At 43.6% G+C, this 23,115-nt stretch overlaps 1 protein-coding gene and 1 long non-coding RNA gene across 2 annotated transcripts in view; one reads left to right on the top strand and one right to left on the bottom strand.

Annotated features, from left to right (window-relative positions):
* The window catches only part of ddah1 (dimethylarginine dimethylaminohydrolase 1), a 34,480-nt gene extending 21,588 nt beyond the window's left edge, over positions 1 to 12,892 (bottom strand). Inside the window, 1 exon segment of the mRNA NM_213276.3 lies at positions 12,504 to 12,892. Within this exon segment, the coding sequence (NP_998441.2) occupies positions 12,504 to 12,788 (285 nt within the window). The 5' untranslated portion in view covers positions 12,789 to 12,892.
* An 81-nt stretch (positions 12,893 to 12,973) lies between these two features.
* LOC141380582 (uncharacterized) lies at positions 12,974 to 22,192 on the top strand. Its single transcript, XR_015524196.1, has 3 exons — positions 12,974 to 13,085; positions 15,365 to 15,463; positions 20,178 to 22,192. It is a non-coding gene; the product is annotated as an uncharacterized LOC141380582 (long non-coding RNA).
* The last annotated feature ends 923 nt before the right edge of the window (positions 22,193 to 23,115 follow it).

A 23,115-nucleotide genomic window follows, 5' to 3' on the forward strand; every position in this document is an offset into this window, starting at 1 on the left:
TTGTATGCAAGCACACATACACATATCTACACAAACAAACAATTGGATTTGTTCAAGATTTTGTGTGTGTGTGTGTGTGTGTGTGTATTTGTGTTTTTCTGTGTGTGTGTGGGTGTATGCAATTGTGTGTATGTGTGTGTGTGTGTTTGTAATTGTGTATTTGTGTTTTTCTGTGTGTGTGTGGATGTATGCAATTGTGTGTATGTACGTGTGTGTGTGTGTGTGTGTGTGTGTGTGTTTGTAATTGTGTGTGTATTTGTGTTTTTCTGTATGTGTGTGTGTGTGTGTGTGTGTGTGTGTTTGTAATTGTGTGTGTATTTGTGTTTTTCTGTGTGTGTGTGTGTGTGTGTGTGTGTGTGTGTGTGTATGCGTGTGTATATGTGTATGTGTTGTAAATGTGTATGTGTGTAACAGGTGATGTCATTGATCCAGTGCAGTGTGCAGAGGTCACCACGGAAACAAATGACATCACACACACACACACACACACATGCCAGAGGGAACATGTGTGTTCTGTTTATGGATGCTGATGAACCGCTGATGTCATGCACAGGCCATGTGCTGCAGTCATAACACACACACACACACAAACACACACACGCACACACACACACGCACACACACACACTTTTCTCTTTTTGTAATTCACAACAGTAACAAAAACTGTTTTGTTAAGGCGGTTAGTGGTTAGCACTGTCATCCCACAGAAAGAAGGTCGCTGGTTTGAGTCCCGGCTGGGTCAGTGCGTGATTCTGTGTGGAGTTTGCATGTTCTCCTTGTGCATTCATCTTTGCCTCAGTTCCATCCAGTGGTCCTGTCCCTGCAGCTGAAACAGCCCACACCAGCACGCTTCACTGTCGGGGCTGTGTTGGACAGGTGATGAGCAGAGCCTGCTGTTCTCCACACATGCCGCACGTTCTGTCTTGGTCTCATCAGACCAGAGAATCTTATTTCTCACCATCCTGGAGTCTTTCAGGTGTGTTTTAGGTAACTCCATGTGGGCTGTCATGTGTCGGGCCACTAAGCCCTGGCTGGTGGAGGCTGCAGTGATGGTCGGCTGTCTCCAACTTTCCTCCATGTCCTGACTGCATCTGTGGAGCTCGGCCTCAGTGATCTTTGGGTTCCTCTTTACCTCTCACCAAGGCTCTTCTCTCCTGATAGCTCAGTTTAGGTTCTGGTCGTCCCAAACGTCTTCATCTAAGGATTATGGAGGTCACAGTGCTCTGAGGAACCTCCGGTGCAGCAGAAATGGTTCTGTGAGCTTGTCCCGGCCTCAGTGCAATCTCTGAGCTCTTCAGGCAGTTCTTCGTGATCCTCGTCTGCATGTGCACTGTGAGCTGTAAGCTCTGATATAGGCAGGTGTGTGGCTTTCCTGATCAAGTCCAGTCAGTAGAATCAAACACAGCTGGACTCAGATGAAGCTGTAGACCCATCTCAAGGATGATCAGAGGAAATGGACACAGCTGAGCTGAATACTGAGGACAGTGAGGCACTTCAGTTTGACTTAATAATACATCTGCACAAATGTGAGGCGCTCTGAGTACTTTCTGTACCCACTGTACACACACACACACACACACACACACACACACACACACACACACACACACACACACACACACACAGGCAACAAACACAAACAAGCATGTGCACACACACACACACATACACAACAAAATCACATGCAGACATGCAAAAACAAATTCATGCATGCACAAACACACACACAAAACCACATGCGAATACAGACACACACATATACACACGTGCACACACACTGAGAGCTGAGAGGCAGAGTGTATTTGGGATGTAAATCGGGGAAAACACGTGTCGTGGGTTTGGATGTAGTGGCGTGTGTGTGTGTGTCCACCAGCAGAGCAGAAAAATAACATTCACAGCACAGAGGGAGAAACACACACACACACACACACACCCACACATACACGTGTTGTGTCAATCAAACACACTTTCCCTCCACTAAAGAGTAACTGAGCCCAGCAAAAACGTGTGTGTGCATTTGTGCTGCATGTATGTGTGTGTGTTTGTGTGTGTGTTTGTGTGTAATTATGTAATAAATAGCCTGAAACAGCCTCTTTAGTATAAATATTTGAATGTTTTCAAATAAATAAGCAAACAAACATGTTTTTAAGCTCTTTCTAAACGAGTCCAGCAGTTCTGCACTCTACAGAACAGCAGCCGCTTCTCCAGACGCTTCCCACAGCCTGAACTGAGGAATTCCTCATGTGTCGGTGTGAAACTGGAGGGACATGGCCTTGCTGACACGCGCACACACACACACACACACACACACACACACACACACACACACACACACACACACACACACACACACACACACACACACACAGTAAGCTAGTCTTCACCTCTCATCCAGAACAACACAACTCATTTCTAGGCAATTAAGCTTCGATGCAAACAAACAATTACTATGTGAGACCATTAAGGGCTCATTAGCATATTTGAATTATGCTAATTTCATCAACAATCCCATCATTGAACTGAGAGACAATGCAATGCAGTGAGGTGTGTCAAAATAAACTGCTGATCAATTGCAGATGTTTAAAGCTTTCAGTGTAAAGCAAGCTCTCATAATCATGAAGAAAACGAGTCAATCACGCAAAACACCACAGTAAACAGCTAACAACATCACATAATGCCCTAGATAACACATATAACAACACCCTAAAACAGTTCCAAACACCATAAACCTTTTAGGACAACTTAAAAAACCCAGCAACACCCCAAAACCTCTGAAAGCACCTAGAAAAACAACAACCAGCAGCCATGTCCAAACCACTCAGAACAACCTAAACCAGCACCCTAGCAACCAACAAGAATAGCCTAGAAACAGCCTAGCAACGTCCTTTAATCCAGCTTTAAAACACCTTTAAAACCATTCCAAACATCCTAGATACACCCTAGCACTAGCCACTGCCCAACACACATAGCAACCTTAAAGCTAACACTCTAGAAGCAACCACTTAGCAACACCATATTACCTGCCTAGAACTCTTACAAACCACTTAGCAACACCCTGGTAACCACCAAAAATACAATGAAAACACTTAGCAACACCCTAGAAACTTCCCAAAACCCACACAACCATTTAGCAACACTTTGGTAATCACCTAAAATACAATAAAAGCACTTAGCAACAGCCTATCAACTGCCTAGAACAATTACAAACCACTTAGCAACACCCTGGCAACCACCCAAAATGCAATGAAACTACTTAGCAACACCCTAGAAACTGCCCAGAACTCTTACAAACCACTTAGCAAAACCATTGCAACCACTAAAACATAACAAAAGCACTAAATAAGACCCTAGCAATTTTCCAGAACCCATAACAACCATTTAGCAAAACCCTGGCAACCACCAAAAATACAATGAAACTACTTAGCAACAACCTATCAACTGCCTAGAACTATAACAAACCACTTAGCAACACCCTGGCAACCATCCAAAAAACAATAAAACACTTGGGAACACCCTATCAACTGCCCAGAACCCATAACAACCATTTAGCAACACCCTGGCAACTACTCAAAATCCTACGAAACATTTAGCAACAGCCTATCAAATGCCTAAATCTATTACAAACCACTTAGCAACACCCTGGCAACCACCCAAAGCACAACGAAACACTTAGCAACACTGTATCAACTGCATAGAACTATTACAAACCACTTAGCAACACCCTGGCAACCACTCAAAAACACAATGAAACCACTTAGCAACACCGTATCAACTGCATAGAACTATTACAAACGACTTAGCAACACCCTGGCAACCACCCAAAACACAACGAAACACTTAGCAACAACCTAGCAACTGCCTAAAACCCATATCAACCACTCAGCAACATCCTAGCAACCAGCTTGACACTTCAGCCAGTACAGAACAGCATGATGAAGACTCGCTGATAGCTTCATATAATGAAACCTGCATTATTTCACTGATGTGGTGTGTGTGTGTGTGTGTGTGTGTGTGTGTGTGTGTGTGTGTGGGTGTGTGTGTGTGTGTGTGTGTGAATCTTCATGAATCTCCAGTGTGAGCAGAATATAACTGTGTTTTACCATCGATATGAGAGGAAGCAGAGCAAAACACGACCCCGTGACCTCTGACAACAGCTGAGGAAACACAACAACTTCCTGTGTGTTTTAACACTCACACAGCACATTCACACACTGCAGACCACGAGGACCAGCAGCAGCAGAGACGTGTGTGTGTGTGTGTGTGTGTGTGTGTGTGTGTGTGTGTGTGTGTGTGTGTGTGTGTGTGCGCTGTAGTCTGCCAATGTAAAACATTCCTCTGTCAAGACAGTGTGCATCTGTGTGTGAGTGTGTGTGTTTGTCCAGGTGACCACAGGAGAAAGGTCAGAAGTCAGAGGCCAAGTGTGTTTTCATGCGTGTGTGACTCTCCTGTAACCAACACACACACACCTGGACCACATACACACACACACCTGGACCACATACACTTATTATCAATATAATATGAACTTTATACAACAACAGATGACAGACGTTTGATCCAGAAGCTTCTCGTTTACACTGTAAATGAAGTATTATTCAGTAATTCTGTGTTTGGGCTTCATCAATGCTGTGCATAAAAACATCAGAGCAGAACAGAGGAGTGCTTTTCCTCCCGCTGTGCTCCAGAAGCCGTTTCCAGCGCAGACTGAACGATGATGTTCAATGGAAACAGCATTTATCCGTGCTGGATCAGGGAATGAATGACACGGCTGTCCTGTGACGTACATCACAGCAGAGGGAATCAACAAGCTCCACTTCAACATTGTCCTTCACAGAGCGGCTTTAGTCTGGATCAGGAATGTGGCAGGAATAACCGGAACGAGAGGAATGCCTTCACACAGATGTGGAAGCGGAGCAGATGGAGAGAGGGTCACTTCCACGAGCTCCAGGACGAGCTGCAGACAGACTGAAGGACAAGAAGACAGACAGCAACACCTTAACACCTTCAGTAACACCAGAGTAACTGACCAGAACACTCCAGCGACACCAGAGTAACTGACCAGAACACTCCAGCGACACCAGAGTAACTGACCAGAACACTCCAGTAACACCAGAGTAACTGACCAGAACACTCCAGTAACACCAGAGTAACTGACCAGAACACTCCAGTGACACCAGAGTAACTGACCAGAACACTCCAGTACACCAGAGTAACTGACCAGAACACTCCAGTGACACCAGAGTAACTGACCAGAACACTCCAGTAACACCAGAGTAACTGACCAGAACACTCCAGTAACACCAGAGTAACTGACCAGAACACTCCAGTGACACCAGAGTAACTGACCAGAACACTCCAGTACACCAGAGTAACTGACCAGAACACTCCAGCGACACCAGAGTAACTGACCAGAACACTCCAGTAACACCAGAGTAACTGACCAAAACACTCCAGTGACACCAGAGTAACTGACCAAAACACTCCAGCGACACCAGAGTAACTGACCAGAACACTCCAGTAACACCAGAGTAACTGACCAAAACACTCCAGTGACACCAGAGTAACTGACCAAAACACTCCAGCGACACCAGAGTAACTGACCAGAACACCCCAGCGACACCAGAGTAACTGACCAGAACACTCCAGCGACACCAGAGTAACTAACCAGAATACCATAGCAATACCTTAACAACCAAGTAAGACACCCTAGTAACACCTTCTCAAAAAACCATAACACCCTAGTGACACCATAGTAACCAACCAGAACACCCTAGTAGCACCTTAGCAATTAACTATAACAACACATTAGCAACCAACTAGAAAACCATATTAAAAACATAAAAACTGACTATAACACCATAATAACTCCTTAGCAACCAATCAGAACACTTAAGTAACACCCTAGCAACCAACCAGAACACCCTAGTAACACCTTAGCAACTAACTATAACAACACATTAGCAACCAACTAGAAAACCATATTAACAACATAACGACTAATCAGAACACCCAAAACCACCTTAGCAACCATCCATAACACCCTAGTTACACCTTAGCAACTAACTTCAACACACTAGTAACACCTTAGCAGCTAACTTCAACACACTAGTAACACCTTAGCAACTAACCAGAACACCACAAAACACCTTAGCAACTAACCAGAACACCCAATTAACAACGAAGCAACTAACCATAACATCCTAGTAACACCTTAGCAACTAACTATAACACTCCACTAATAGCTTAGCAACCAACCAGAACACAAAAAACACATTAGCAACCATCCAGAACACCCTAGTAACACCTTAGCAACTAACCATAACACCCTAACAACACCTTAACAACTAACCAGAACACCCAAAACCACCTTAGCAACCAACCATAACACCCTAGTAACACCTTAGCAACTAACTATAACACCCTAGTAACACCTTAGCAACCATCCAGAACACCCTATTAACACCTTAGCAACTAACCATAACACCCTAACAACACCTTAACAACTAACCAGAACACCCAAAACCACCTTAGCAACCAACTATAACACCCTAGTAACACCTTAGCAACTAACTATAACACCCTAGTAACACCTTAGCAACCATCCATAACACCCTAGGAACACCTTAGCTACTAACTAAAACACCCTAGTAACACCTTAGCAACCAACCTGAACACCCTATTAACACCTTAGCAACCAACCAGAGCACCGAAGCACAAAGCAAACTCACGCTAATGTATTAAACACCTCACGCCTCCAAAAGCCACCGCATTCACTGCGCTCATTGAGTTTCGTCTTTATCTTCTTGGGCGCAACTTATTTACTAGAGGAGAACAAACACCAGGCGACACGATGGCTCATCACTGGCCTCACAACAAGAAGGTCTCTGGTTTGAGTCTTGGCTGGGTCAGTTGGTGTTTCTGTGTGGAGTTTGCATGTTCTCCCCGTGTTGGCGTGGGTTTCCTCCGGGTGCTCCGGTTTCCCCCACAGTCTAAACACATGCGGTACAGGGGAATTGGGTAGGCTAAATTGTCCGTAGTGTATGAGTGTGTGTGTATGAGTGAATGAGTGTGTATGGGTGTTTCCCAGTACTGGGTTGCGGCTGGAAAGGTATCCGCTGTGTAAAACATATGCTGGAATAGTTGACGGTTCATTCCGCTGTGGTGACCTCTGATGAAGAGACTAAGACAAAAGGAAATGAATGAATGAATGTGCATCGCTGGGTTTCTTCACTGATGTTTAACTGTGATGCTCCAGTGTGAAGGAGTCTGTGGTCAGGAATTGCAGAAACATCCATCAGTTCAACAAAAGGAACTTCAGAGGAAGTGCAGCTCAGTCATGTTGAACACTCTCCACCGGCTTCATTCCTCAGAAAAACCCACCTGACATATTCTCCAGAACTGCTTCATCACAACACACAGGAAACACACGGCTGATGGGTCATGCTTATCTGCAGAACTGAGGGGATTTGCTCTACACGATTCTCACGCTCTTCTCTTCACTCATCTTTTATGAGCAAAAATCTTTGCTTTCAATTATGAAGAGAGATGAGTGAGGGGTGAACTAATATATGCTGAACTGCTATTTAAAAGTATTTTGACAGGATAATGACCGGGTGTTTTTATTATTTTTACTGTCTGTTTTGATCTTTGTGTTATTTACTGTATTGCTAAAAGTATAATGATCATTTTTGGCATCCATTTGGGTACTTCAAATGAGTGAAAAGTGTTTATAACCAACTGAAACATAATTTGATGCATGTCAACATAAAATCTGTGAAATTGTACATTTTATGCATGAAAAGTGTCTGATTTCCAGCACAAATATGTAAATAAAGTTTTTACCTGTGAAGTTAAAGTCTGTTCAGTGATCATTCACTCATTCACTCATTCATTCAGCTTAGTCCCTTTATTTATCAGGGGTCGCCACAGCGGAATGAACCACCAACTATTCCAGGATATGTTTTACGCAACGGATGCCCTACCGGCTGCAACCCAGTACTGGGAAACACCCACACACACTCATACACTACATTCAGTGTAGTTGATCAGTTCCCCTATAGCGCATGTAGCAACTGGAGGAAACCCATGCCAACACGGGGAGAACATGCAAACTCCACACAGAAATGCCAACTTATTTAGCCGGGACTCGAATGGATGGATGGATGAAAGGACGGATGGACAGATGGAAGGACAGGCGGATGGACAAATGGATGGACGGATTGATAGATGGATGAATGCAAGAACAGACAGATGATTGGATGGATAGATGGATGGACAAATGGATGGATAGATGGATGGACAGACAGATTGATGAAGAGACGAAAGGATGAATGGATATATGTATGGAAAGATGGATAGACAGATGAATAGATGGACGGATGAATTATGGATGGATGAACAAATAGACGGATGGATGGATGGACGGCTGGATAGATGGATGGACGGATAAATGGACAGACGAATGGATGGATGGATATATGGGCGGACAGATGGAAAGGCAGATGGATGAATGGACTGATGGGTGGATGGATGAAAGGACAAATAGATGGACGGAAGGTTGAATGGATACATGGACGGATGGATGGATAGACACACAAATGGATGGATGGAAGCACAGGCAGATGGATGTATGGATGGACGAATGGATGGATGAATGAATGAAAGAACGGACAGATGATTGAAGGGATGGCTGGATGGATGGATGGACAGACAGATGGATGATCGGACGAATGGATGGATATATGAATGGAAAGACAGTCACTGACCCGCTTGTGTACACACACTGCTTCTTCAAACCACTTCAAATGAGTTGAACACAACACTTATGACTTTTTCAGATTTAATTGACGCCTTAAATGCTAAATTAAAGGACAGGAGAGTGGCGATGTGCAGAACTGTGTGACGTATGAGGACATCACATTAATATATTCTGCTGATGATCAAACATAAACACATGAAGATTACAGCAGAGTGAAGAGACACATCTGCCAGAGGACACCAGCACACTGCACTGAGCAGAGGGTGTGTGTGTGTGTGTGTGTGTGTGTGTGTGTGTGTGTGTTCAGACCAATCAATACAGATAAAAGCACTTTCACATACACACACTCACATACACTTACACTAGCACACTCGTGCATGCACAGACACACACCCACTTATCCATGTACAGTACACACACACACACACACACACAGCCAGACTGCAGTGACTGACAGCGAATCTTCGTGACCAAAATATTTTCAAGAGTCTCACAAACACACACACCTCCAAACACCCGCCAGCGACAGACACACACACACACACACACACACACACACACACACACACACACACTACTCATAGAGAGTTCTGCAGAATCAAAAGTTTGAAATGACAGCAATGTGAATCTGACCTGAATACCAGAGTGATTACAGTCAATTACACAATCAGCAGCGCTACACACACACACACACACACACACACACACCTACTCTAGTACAATAGAACACACAGAATACTACACATACGCTGCATGTTACGGGTCAGAGCAGCTGAAATCAATCAGATGATGAACACAGCAGACACAGCCAATACTGATGCGGCCGTCGCCAGCAAATAAAGCAGATCAAGTCACACAAACACTGCTGCTCTTCATCATCCTCACATCAGCAACACTGCAGGATAAACCACTGCACACAGCTCATCCCAGCAGACACGAACATCACCCTGACAACTGCATAGCAACCCCTAACAACCCCTGAGCAACGCTACAGAAGAGCAGATGTTCAGTCTGATAACACACAGTCATGATGATGATGATGATGTGCAGTATTATGATGCATGATGAAGAACGGCCGTGTGCTGCAGCTGTTCACTACTACAGGCTCAGTTTAACAGGAGAAACACCACAGCCGGCTCCAGGAGAACAACAACATCCTGCTCATGCATTATTGACATTTAACACACTCAAGCTGCACGCACGCACGCACACTCACACACACACACACACACACGCACACACGCACAGCTGAAAAAGTACAGTACTATATCATTTGTTTACATTAGGCCCTATACGTGTTGAGTATTTATATTTGAGTTAATATGGAGAACATGGAGTGCATGCTGACCAAAACTAATATTGGATTAAAAAAAAGTGTGATCAAGTCAAACAATATTACCACACGATCAAAATATTCCATCAACAAATCACGATCAACAAAGACGTTGTTACTCCACACCGTTTAGAGCGACATTAAGGACGTTTAATGTTATAACCAACGTACGACAGAGAAACTACAGTTTGGGGAAACCCTCGTCACTACATCAATCTTTTCCCAAACGATGTATCCTACTATAACAGTTCAGCCGGGAGTTACGCCGCAGTTTGGGAAACAGTAGTTGTCATGTTACCATAGCAACTGTAGAATCACCACAATAGATCAATTACTGTATTTGTGTTACCATGGCAACTGTAGAATCACCACAACAGATCAATTACTGTATTTGTGTTACCATAGCAACTGTAGAATCACCACAACAGATCAATTACTGCAGTTGTGTTACCATAGCAACTGTAGAATCACCACAACAGATCAATTAATTTACTGTATTTATGTTACCATAGCAACTGTAAAATCACCACAACAGATCAATTACTGTAGTAGTTGTGTTACCATAGCTACTGTCAGAGCTCCACAATAAGGACTGTCTGATGGTTCGGGTCAGTGTGCGAGACACTCAGGACAGAAGACAGGATGGTTGGTGACCAGATCAGGCCAGTGCTGCCTTGTCACTAAAGTTTAATTTGCCCACAATCGCGATGTGCGCATCCGCAATAGTCACATAGAAGGAGGTGCGATGCAAAGCTAAAAAAAAAAAATTATATATATATATATATACATATATATATATATATATATATATAGCTTTGCATCGCACCTCCTGCGATGTGACTATTGCGCATGCGCACATCGCGATTTCGATGCTGAAACGATGTATGGTGCAGCCCTAGCGTCAACTTCCCTGATATAACATGAGCACTGCAGAGTCCAACGTTTTTAATCAGCTCCTCACTCCATTCAGCTCCCTTTTTAGCCAAAGATGTCTGCGGTTGGCATTAAAGCAGTGCGGTGTACGGTAAATGTAAACTTTTCTATTTTTGGACTTTTAATTTTGCCATCCTACCGCAAAACATGACATGCAACCGGTCTTTTTTTGCAGCTGATATGGGTGGATGAACCCGTCTGACATCATGTGTGACAGCTTGATAATTCCTCTATAATCCAGAATTATAGCCAATGTTTTTAATAGACGGATTATATATAATAGACAGATAGTTTTTAACAAAACTTGACAACTGAAATAATGCTCTGTATGAGAAAGTCAGACCTCTCAGATTTATATTTGCTGACGATGTCTGACTGTATCAAAAGTGTGCACATTTTGCTTATATATATATATATATATAATTTTTCAAATTTAGTTCATCACAATTGTAATGTTTAAATTGTCAGTTGTATTTAAAGAAAAGTTCTGCTTAATTAAAAGTGTATGTGTACAATTATAAATTGTAAATACTTCATAATAAATACTTTTGACACATTATTTATGGGTGGCTAAGACATTACTATTCACTTCTGTTTTCGGCAGGGCAGGTTAAAATGTGAACCACTGGCCTGATGGGGCCAGGAGAAAAAAACCCTCAGTGTTGAACCTTGAACTGCAGAATCAGCACATGAGATTAAGTCAGGTGTCTGGCACAAACACACACACGTGCACAACTCTGAACTGTTATGCATAAATCATAACATGTTGATTGTTGAATACACCGTTTATTATTATTGGTTAATCCTAAACTGTTGTTAAAAATAGTGTCAAGTGTTGTGTTGTTGTTCTTAAACACTACTACTGTCATTTGTCTTCATATGTTCCGTCTAATGTAAACATCCTAAATATAGTATATGTAGTCTGTAGTATAATGAACTATTTACTGTAGCATATGTACTGTGGTTTACTGTACTATTTACTGTGGTATATGTACTGTAGTATACTATACTATTCACTGTGGTATATGTACTGTGGTTTACTGTACTATTTACTGTGGTATATGTACTGTAGTATACTATACTATTCACTGTGGTATATTTACTGTGGTTTACTGTACTATTTACTGTAGTATGTTTACTGTAGTATACTATACTATTCACTGTGGTATATGTACTGTGGTTTACTGTACTATTTACTGTAGTATATGTACTGTAGTATACTATACTATTCACTGTGGTATATTTACTGTGGTTTACTGTACTATTTACTGTAGTATGTTTACTGTAGTATACTATACTATTCACTGTGGTATATGTACTGTGGTTTACTGTACTATTTACTGTAGTATATGTACTGTAGTATACTATACTATTTACTGTAGTATATGTACTGTAGTATACTATACTATTCACTGTGGTATATTTACTGTAGCCTCAGTAGTGTACTGTAGTGTGAGTAGTAACAGTGTTGTAGCCTACCTCCGACCTGCGGCTCGGCGCTCCGGGTCTGGTGATGAGCGCCGTGCTCCCGCACACCACCGCCGTGTCCTCCACGAACACGCAGTCCGGCAGCTCCTCGTCAGCGGGCAGCATCACCACCTGCAGCCCGAGCCGGTCCCTCAGCACGGACACATAGTGGTCAAACTCCCGCTGCACCCCGAGCGGATCCACCGGGGACACATTATCGGAGCGCAGCGCGGCGGTGCTCAGAGACGCGGGCATCGCGCGCATGATCGCGTGCGTGTACTTGCCGAAGTCGGACATCGCTGCGTTTAGTTTGCGTGTTTGTTTCCGCTTGTTGTTCTTCTGTGTTGTGTTTCCGCGCGCGCGCTGCTCCAGCTCCACACAGGCGACAACAACGCGTTAGTGACGTCACGGACGCGCCCGACGCGAGCCAATGCGGAGGACGCCTAGAAGCGATGATCGATCTACTGCTGCTGGCGAAGTTTACTGTAGTGAAGGGCCGCGTGGCGATGATCAGCCGTGACTCGTCATGTTGAAAGCAGAGTTCAAGCTTTGCTGTTCACATGAGCTGCTGCTGCTTCAGGAGGGGGTTAATGGGTAATTTATTAAAATACTCTTAATAATTTAGGTTAATTTACCTGTTTTTACATTACTGGTAGGTTCAGGGTTGGGGTAGACATTAGTAAAATGGAGTTTATTGGGTAATTTAACAAAAATAATTTAAAATATAATGGATCGAGTGTCAAAGTGGAGTGTATGGAGCGCTGAAGCTCCACTGTAGTCTATTCTAGACTGCTGTCAGGAGAGCTGCTGCACTGTCTGTGCACCTATGTGTGTGTGTGTATGTGTGTGTACATATGTGTATGTCTGATTGTGCGTGTGTGTGCATCTGTCTATTTGTGTGTGTGTGTGTGTGTGTCTGACTGTGTGAGTGTGTGTGCACATCTGTCTATTGTGTGTGTGTCTGTCTGTGCACACGTGTGTGTGTTTGTGCATCTATGTATGTGTGTGTGTGCGCATCAGTCTATTTGTATGTGCATCTGTCTGTGCATGTGTGTATGTATGTGTGTGCGTGCATCTGTCTATTTGTGCATGTGTGTGTCAGACTGCGTGTGTGAGCACATTTGTCTATTTATGTGTGTGTGCATATCTGTCTCTGTGTGTGTGTGTGTGTGCACATGTGTGTGTGTGCATCTGTCTATTTGTGTTTGTGTCTGTGCACATGTGTGTGTTTGTCTGTTTGTGCATCTATGTATGTGTGTGTGTGTGCATTAGTCTAATTGTATGTGTGTCTGTCTGTGCATGCGTGTGTCTGTGCACGTATGTGAGCGTGTGTCTGTGTGTGTGTGTGTGCGCGCGCATCTGTCTATTTGTGTGTGTTTGTCTGTGTGTGTGCATCTTTGTATGTGTGTCTGACTGTGTGAGTGTGTGTCTGCATTTGTCTATTTGTGTGTGTCTCTGTTCACATATGTGTGTGTGTGTCTGTGCACATGTGTGTGTGCATCTGTCTATTTGTGTTGGTGTCTGTGCACATGTATGTGTGTTTGTCTGTCTGTGCATCTATGTGTGTGTGTGTGTGTGTGTGTGCGCACATCAGTCTATTTGTGTGTGTGTGTGTGTATGTGCATCTATGTATGTGTGTCTGACTGTGCGTGTGTGAGTGCATCTGTCTCTGTGTGTGTCTGTCTGTCTGTGCATCTATGTATGTGTGTGTATGTGTGTGTGTGTGTGTATCAGTCTAATTGTATGTGTGTCTGTCTGTGCATATGTGTGTGCGTGTGTGTGTCTGTGTGTGTGTGCGCGCGCATCTGTCTATTTGTGTGTGTGCATCTATCTATGTGTGCGTCTGACTGAGTGTGTGTGCGCATCTGTCTATTTGTGTGTGGTTGTGTGCATATCTGTCTATGTGTGTGCCTGTTTGTGCACATGTGTGTGTGTGTGTTTGTCTGTGCATCTATGAATGTGTGTGTGTGTGTGTGTGTGTGTGTGTGTGTGTGCGTGCACATGTATGCGAGTGTGAGTGTCTGTGCACATGTGTGTGGGCGCACATCTGTCTATTTGTGTTTGTATGTGTGTGTCTGTCTGTGAACAAGTGTGTATGTGTGTGTGTGTGTGTGTGTGTATGTGTGTGTGGAATTCCTCTCCACATTCCTCTGTCTTTCCATCTCTCGGCTGGACTCTTTCCTCCAGAACATTCCTGCACCCCTGAGCTGAGCTGAGCTGTGTTCGTCTCTTCTTCCTCCAGATCCACTCAATTATCCCCACATTCCCGGAGCTGCACATTCCTGATCCTCATCCCTCCCGCAGCGCAGCACAGCGCAGCACACACACACACACACACACACACACACACACACACACACACACACATTAACCTGTGTTTCCTTTTACCTGTTTTCATATATATATATATATATAAATATGCTGAATGGAACCGACAAGAAGCTCAAACATTCTGAAAATGAGCATAATAACTGCACTGAGTGGGATAAACTTGTTTTATCTGCTAATAATAATTCATATATTGACCATCTACACTCAGCTATTCTCACACTTTCAGCTTGTAATATTCCCATCAGAATATCTGAGATGTTCAGTAATAAACAGCTTCTCCATTACTGCACTACAGCATGTTCACAGTACAGTATTGAGTCCATCAGAATCACACACACTCACATAACAACACGGTGGACTTCCCCAACTACAGCCGCACTGTTGGCCTCAGTGAGCGCAGTTATCACTGTCCAGGGCTCAGAGATCACGGTCAGCTTTACTCCTTCATCTGTGACTCTCAGTGTTTCCTCTAGAATGCAGACAGTAAACAGCACAGGACGGACAGGACGTAATAAACACACACTCTCTCTCTCTCTGTACAGTCACAGGAAACACATCATGCTGGAAATATTCCTCAGTGCGATCCAGAGAACACCGTAAAACTTCCACAGCAGCGGAAAATTCCACTGGGCTGAACACAGGTCTGCTGCTGCTGTTTATTATTCTCCAGCATTACCCTCATACCAAACCTATCCGTCTGCCACTCAGACCACCCGCTGGTGACCATTCACACTCCCTAGCAACCACCTAGCAACCATCATAGCAGTCGCTTTTTATTCTTTCAAAGTCACTTTAGGAATGACCTAGCAACCACATAGAAAACCTTACAACACCCTAGTAACCAGCACCAAATAATCTGGTATCACAACAGCAAGATTTATAAGATTTCAGAGCTCGAGCAACAACCTAGCAACAGCCTAACTATGAAAAGCACACAAGCAATGGCTTTCTAGGTATCCAGAACACCTCAACTACACCCTAGTAACCACTCAAAAAAGTGTAACATTATAAAAAAAAAACCTTAAGATGTTAGCAGCCTTTAGCAACAACCCAACAACAGCATGACTACACAAATCATCCAATGAATGGCTTTGTAACCACCCAGAGCAACACCCTAGCAACCAGCCAAAACAACAACACTACACCAACAAGCTTTCTAAACTTTTAGAACCCTTTAGCAACAATTCGGTTACTACCCAAAACACCCAAGCAACAGCTTTGTAAGTACCAAGAACACCTTAACTACACCCTAGTAACCACTCAATAACACTGCAACAGCAAGCTTTCTTAGATTTCAGAACTAACACCTTATAACTACCTAGCAACAGATTAATAACAAGCCAAAACACTCTAGCAGTGGCTAGGTAACCACCCAGAACAGCTTAACAGCACCCCAGTGACCGCCGACAAACCCTTTAGCATTACAACAGCTAGCTTTCTAAGATTTCAGAACTCTCTAGCAACAGCCTAGCAATCACCCAAAATACCTTAGCAACACGTTAGTTACCACTCAGATCCCTCTATCATTACAGCAGCAAGCTTTACGTTTTCGGAATATGTTAAGAACAACCTAGCTACAGCCTAATAACTACATAAAACACCCTAGCAACAGCTTAGTAACCAAATAACACTAGCATTACAACAGCTAGATTTCTAAAATTCCTGTACCCTGTAGCAGCACCCTAGCAACCACCCAGAAAGCACTGGCAACACCTTAGTTACCAATCAGATCCCTCTATCATTACAGCAGCAAGCTTTCTGAAGTTTAAGAATGCGTTAAGAATAACCTAGCAACAGCCTGGTAACTACGCAAATCACCCAAAGAATGGCTTTGTAACCACTCAGAACACCTTACCAACACCCTAGTAACCAGTCATAACACCAACAAGTAGCTGGCTTAGTAGGCACCAAAAACACCTTAACTACAACTTAGTAACCGCCCAATTACTAACACTGCAACCGCAAACTTTCTTAGATTTCAGAACTAACACCTTATAACTACCTAGCAACAGATTAACAATGACCCAAAACACCCTAGCAACGGGTTAGTAGGCACCAAGAACACCGTAACTACACCCTAGAAACCATCTAATTACTAACACTGCAACCGCAAGCTTTTTTCAGAATTCCAAACTAACCCTTTATAACTACCTAGCAACAGATTAATAACTACCCAAAACACCCTAGCAACAGCCAGGCAACCCCCCAGAACACCTTAACTACAGTAGCCCAAAAACACTTTAGCATCACAACAGCTAGCTTTCTACAATTTCAGTACCATTTAGCAACAGCCTAGCAACCCATGACACCTTAGAGACACCCTAGTTACCACTCAGATCACTCTGTTATCACAGCATCAAGATTTCTTAGGTCCCAGAACACCTTAACAACACCCAAGTAACCATGCAAAAGTTTTGGCCACTTCCAGGCTGGTTTCCAACCATTTCCAGCCTGGTCTTAGCAGGTCAGGCTGGAAAATGACCAGCTAAATTACCTTAACGGCACCCTAGTAACCACCCAAGACACTTTAGCTTCATAGCAAAAACCGAGTATGCTTTCTTCTGTGTCCGTAAAGGTTTGAAACAAGCAAAGATAGAGTAAATGATGACAGAATGTTTATAAGTTTGGACCAGAATCAAGTCAAATCTCTGAGTAAGAAAGGCCTTATTTGCAGTGCGCTCTGAGGAGCTTTACGTAATGGAGAAACATGGCTGCGTCCCAAATCCCTGCTCTCCTTCAGGGGGGTGAAAAGTTTCAGCCACTGAGTCATGCGTTCGTAATCAACATCCAACATCCCTGGAAGAAAAAAGTGAAGCCTGTGGAAAATATTATATGTGCCATTACAACATGGCGGACCCAGATGCGGAGCGCTGTTGTAATGGTTGCTGGATGTGTAATTCCAGAGTAGCGGAGTGAGGGGTGACTGCAGGGAGCACAATGACAGCACTGTTCCCTAAAGCTCTGGACAGCAGCACTGCAGCAGATGTACACCCTTCAGGAGCTCACTCACTCACTGCGTGCACCCTACGCTACGCTTGACCTCACTCACTCACTTAGTGTTGACTATTGAGAAAACAACAACTCAAAGTCCACCTAGAAACAGGCCGGTTGTTTTTCAGACACTCTGGCATTGTAGGAACATTCACTTTCCAGTCTATGAGGACCATTTAGCAGCCGCCTGGCAATGGCCTGATGACTAGGCCTTAACATCATATAACAATTTAACAGCCATTTAGCAACAGTCTAGCAACTCCAAACTACCCTAGCAACAGCCTAGTAACCACCCAGATCACCAAAGTATCCTAGCAGAGAATATTTCAGCCCTTCCGTACCCTCAGCGACCATTAGCAACACCAAGAACAACCTAAGAACAGCCTAGCAGCCCTACACCACACTATCAATAGCCTAGTAACTGCTCAAGACCACCCTAGTGACCTCATTCCACCCTAACAACACCCAGAGCATCCACCAACAACACCCTATCAATGATATAGGAACTCACTTCCACCCTAGCAACCACCCAAAACACCCCATCAATGATATAGGAACCAACTTCCACCCTAGCAACCACCCACAACATCATATCAATGATATAGGAACCCACTTCCTCCCTAGCCACCACCCACAACATCATATCAGGGGTCTAGAACCCACTTCCACCCTAGCAACCACCCAAAACACCCTATCAATGATATAGGAACCCACTTCCACCCTAGCAACCACCCACAACATCATATCAGGGGTCTAGAACCCACTTCCACCCTAGCAACCACCCAAAACACCCTATCAATGATATAGGAACCAACTTCCACCCTAGCAACCACCCACAACATCATATCAATGATATAGGAACCCACTTCCTCCCTAGCCACCACCCACAACATCATATCAGGGGTCTAGAACCCACTTCCACCCTAGCAACCACCCAAAACACCCTATCAATGATATAGGAACCCACTTCCACCCTAGCAACCACCCACAACATCATATCAGGGGTCTAGAATTCACCTCCACCCTAGCAACCATTCAAAACACCCCATCAATGATATAGGAACCAACTTCCACCCTAGCAACCACCCACAAAATCATATCAGGGGTCTAGAACCAACTTCCACCCAAAACTACCTATCAATGATATAGAAACTCACTTCCACCCTAGCAACCACCCACAACATCCTATCAATGGTTGAGCAACCCACTTCCACCCTAGCAACTACCCACAAACACAATCAATGGTCTAGAACCCACTTTCATCTTAGCAACCAACCACCCACAACATCCTATCAATGATCTAGAACACACTTCCACCATAGCAACCACCCACAACATCCTATCAATGGTTGACCAACCTATACCACCCTAGCAACCACCCACAAACATTATAAATGGTCTAGAACCCACTTCCACCCTAGCAACCACCCACAACACCTTATCAACGATCTAGCAACCCACTTCCAACCCTAGCAACTGCCACCAACACAATATCAATGATAGAGTAACCCACTTCCACCATAGTAACAACCCACAAACACTAGCAATGGTTAAGCAACCCACTTCCACCCTAGCAACCACTGACAACACCCTATCAATGGTCTAGCAAACCATTTCCCACCTAGCAACCACCCAAAACCCCCTATCAATGATTTAGCAACCTACCTCCACCCCAGCAACCACTCAAAACACCCCATCAATGATCTAGCAACCCCCTTACACCCTAGCAACCACCCACAACATCCCATCAATGGTCAAGCAACCCAATTCTACCATAGCAACCACCTAGTAACCACTCAAAACACCAAATCCATGATCTAGCAACCCACTTACATCTTAACAACCACCTATACCACCCTATTCAAAGTCTAATGAGCCAATTTTCCCCTAACAACCAACAACAACACCCTATCAATGATCTAGCAACCCAATTTCACCCTAGCAACCACCAACAACACCTCATCAATGGTCTAGTATCTCACTTCCAACCTACCAACCACCCGAAACACCCTATCATTACTCTAGTAACCCAATATCTTTCCTACAGAAACCTCACACCGGTTGTCATGCTCAGCATTCCAGCACAGCAGCGTCACAATTGAATCAAAATAAAGTTTGTTTGGGTTTAGATGATGAAGGGAACTAATAAAACATCAAAGTTGAGCCTCTAAGTGTGTGCTGGTAAACCAAATGAATCATTTAAAATGAAGAGTTATTTTCCAATCAAATTAAAGAAACAATCAGTGACGTGTTCTGGTGTTTGGCCATCGCCGCTCAGGACCGCTGAAGCCTTCAGGAATGTCTGCATTCTTCTGCGGCCATCAGCCAATCAGATTTATCATGATGTCATTTTCCACTCCTCAGGTGATTGGCTAATGCACATGAACTAATATGGCTGCACGCTTCCCAAAACGCATACATCAGCTGTTGGGCAACACATCACATCCCACAGCGTGTTCAACAGCAAACAGCAGGAGCGGCTTATAAAGGCAGAGCAGGAAATCCAGGAGTGACCACAATGATATACAGGATTAGAGAAACACGTCACATCTAAATCTGGAGGTCTACACTGCAGAACTGAAAATGATTACATCAAGAGGCATTTAATATCTGTTAATGAACAGTTTCTGTGCTTTGTGTTGCATTATGGGATGTTGATCTCTGCTCTGTCCACTTCTGATGCAGACAATTCTGACATTTTAACTGACATTTTAGTCATTTGGGATAATATCTAGAGAAATTAAACTGTAAAATAACATAAATGTGCTGCAGTTTTATATACACTCAGCGGCCACTTTATTAGGTACACCTCACTAGTCCCGGGTTGGACTCCCTTTGCCTTCAGAACCGCCTTAATCCTTGGTGTTGTAGATTCATCAAGCTGCTGGAAATATTCCTCACAGATTTTGCTCCATATTGTCATGACAGCATCACACAGTTGCTGCAGATTTGTCGGCTGCACATCCATGATGCCAATTTCCCGTTCCACCACATCCCAAAGCTGCTCTATTGGATTGAGCTCTGGTGACTGTGGAGGCCATTTGAGTACAGTGAACTCATCGTCATGTTCAAGAAACCAGTCTGAGATGATTGAGCTTTATGACATGCTGCGTTATCCTGCTGGAAGTAGCCATCAGAAGATGGAGACACTGTGCTCATAAAGGGATGGACATGGTCAGCAGCAATACTCAGGTAGGCTGTGGCGTTGATGCTCAATTGGTACTAATGGACCCAAAGAAAATCTCCCCCACACCATTACACCACCACCACCAGCCTGAACCGCTGATACAAGGCAGGATGATCCATGCTTTCATGTTGTTGAGGCCAAATTGTGAGCCGAGCATCCGAATGTGTCAGCAGAAATGGAGACTCATCAGAGCAGCAACGTTTCTCCAATCTTCTATTGTCCAGTTTTGGTGAGTCTGTGTGAATTGTAGCCTCAGTTTCCTGTTCTTAGCTGACAGGAGCGGCACCCGGTGTGCTCTTCTGCTGCTGTAGCCCATCCGCCTCAAGGTTGGACGTGTTGTGTGTTCAGAGATGCTCTTCTGCAGAGCTCGGTTGTAGCGAGTGCTTATTTGAGTTACTGTTGCCTTTCTATCAGCTGGAACCAGTCTGGCCATTCTCCTCTGACCTCTGGCCTCATCAACAAGGCATTTGCGCCCACAGAACTGCCGCTCACTGGATATTTCCTCTTTGTCGGACCATTCTCTGTAAACCCTAGAGATGGTTGTGCGTGAAAATCCCAGAAGATCAGCAGTTTCTGAAATACTCAGAGCAGCCCGTCTGGCAGACACAACCATGCCACGATCAGAGTCTCTTAAATCCCCTTTCTTCCCCATTCTGATGCTCGCTCTGAGCTGCAGCAGATCCTTTTGACCATGTCTACATGCCTAAATGCATTAAGCTGCTGCCATGTGATTGGCTGATTAGACATGTGTGTTAACAAGCAGTTGGACAGGTGTACCTAATAAAGTGGCCGGTGAGTGTACAACACCAATCCAAACGATATAGCACTGCAAACTATTACACGTTCAGAAAGACACTAACACACTTTTACAGGTTAAAAGCTGTTGGAAGAAGGATCAAGATCTTATAATGCAATTCACAAGGAGAAACAAACAGGGAAAATCTATAAATACAAATCACAAAATATGGAAAACTGCTGATTTATGGATCTATTTTACAGTAAAACTTAAAAATTAATTGAGCTTTGAGAAACAAGATAAATAATCTGGCAATGGGGAAAGCACAGTAATGTTTTTATTTTATTTTAATTTAAGATTACTCCACTTTGACCCTCATTGTCAGATCATGAAAATGCTGACTGATTTTAAATATTTAGACTAAAAACAAGATAAAAACACTCTTGTTTGCCTCATAGCAGATGTTTATATGATTTACACATCATTAATTAAGCTCTTCCTCACAGATAAATGCCAGCTCAATCACACAGGACAGGACATCACCATCTAGTGTCGCAATCTGGGAAAATAATAATAATAAAAAACCACCAGCATGTGAAGGAGCAGATCAGATGACAACACAAACCCTGGAGGATCAGAGGAAAACAGCACACAACACACTGCAGAACAGCCTTTTCTCAGAGATTTACTCTCTCTAATATGGAAAAACTCTTAAATTAAGATGCATTTTCTAGATAATCAGAAAACAGAGTGTTGTTTTCAGAAATAATGAGTCAAACTGAAGAGAGATTCTCCTTAAGACAAGCAGAATAACCAAAACAAAGTAAAATAAGCTTGCTTAAATGAACAACTCTCTTCGTTTTCTCTCATTATTTGTGGAAACAGCACTATATTGTCAATAAAACTCTCCCTGATTGACGTATTGTCAGATTTATGAAGCAGACAGAACTCTACATCTCTGAGCTGCGGTGTGGCCTCATTCTGTTTCATGCAGAGTCTGAATATTCAAGCTTACCTGAGTAAAGTCCAGACGCTTCTGCTGCTGTGTGCGAGTCTGTGGACAGAATTATTATTCAGAAATATTGCACATTCCCTCTCTCACTCTCAGAATGCAGATCCAAAACCTCCTAATGTCTGCCGTTCAGGAATTCCACTTATTTGGGAAACACAACACTTGACTTTAATATTGCTTTAATGCATCTTATGTGAAAGGAATGGGATGCTCTCTCTCTCTCTCTCTCTCTCTCTCTCTCTCTCTCTCTCTCTCTCTCTCTCTTGCTGTGTGATGGACAGAATGCATGAATATTAAATTAGCGGCAGGAATGTCCTCTGTGGAGAGCATATTTAGGGATCCTTTAAGCTGTCAGGAATGCTTTGTG

Source organism: Danio rerio, chromosome 23, assembly GCF_052040795.2.
Source record: "Danio rerio strain M-AB ecotype USA chromosome 23, GRCz13ab, whole genome shotgun sequence".
Classification (NCBI taxonomy): Eukaryota; Metazoa; Chordata; class Actinopteri; order Cypriniformes; family Danionidae; genus Danio; species Danio rerio.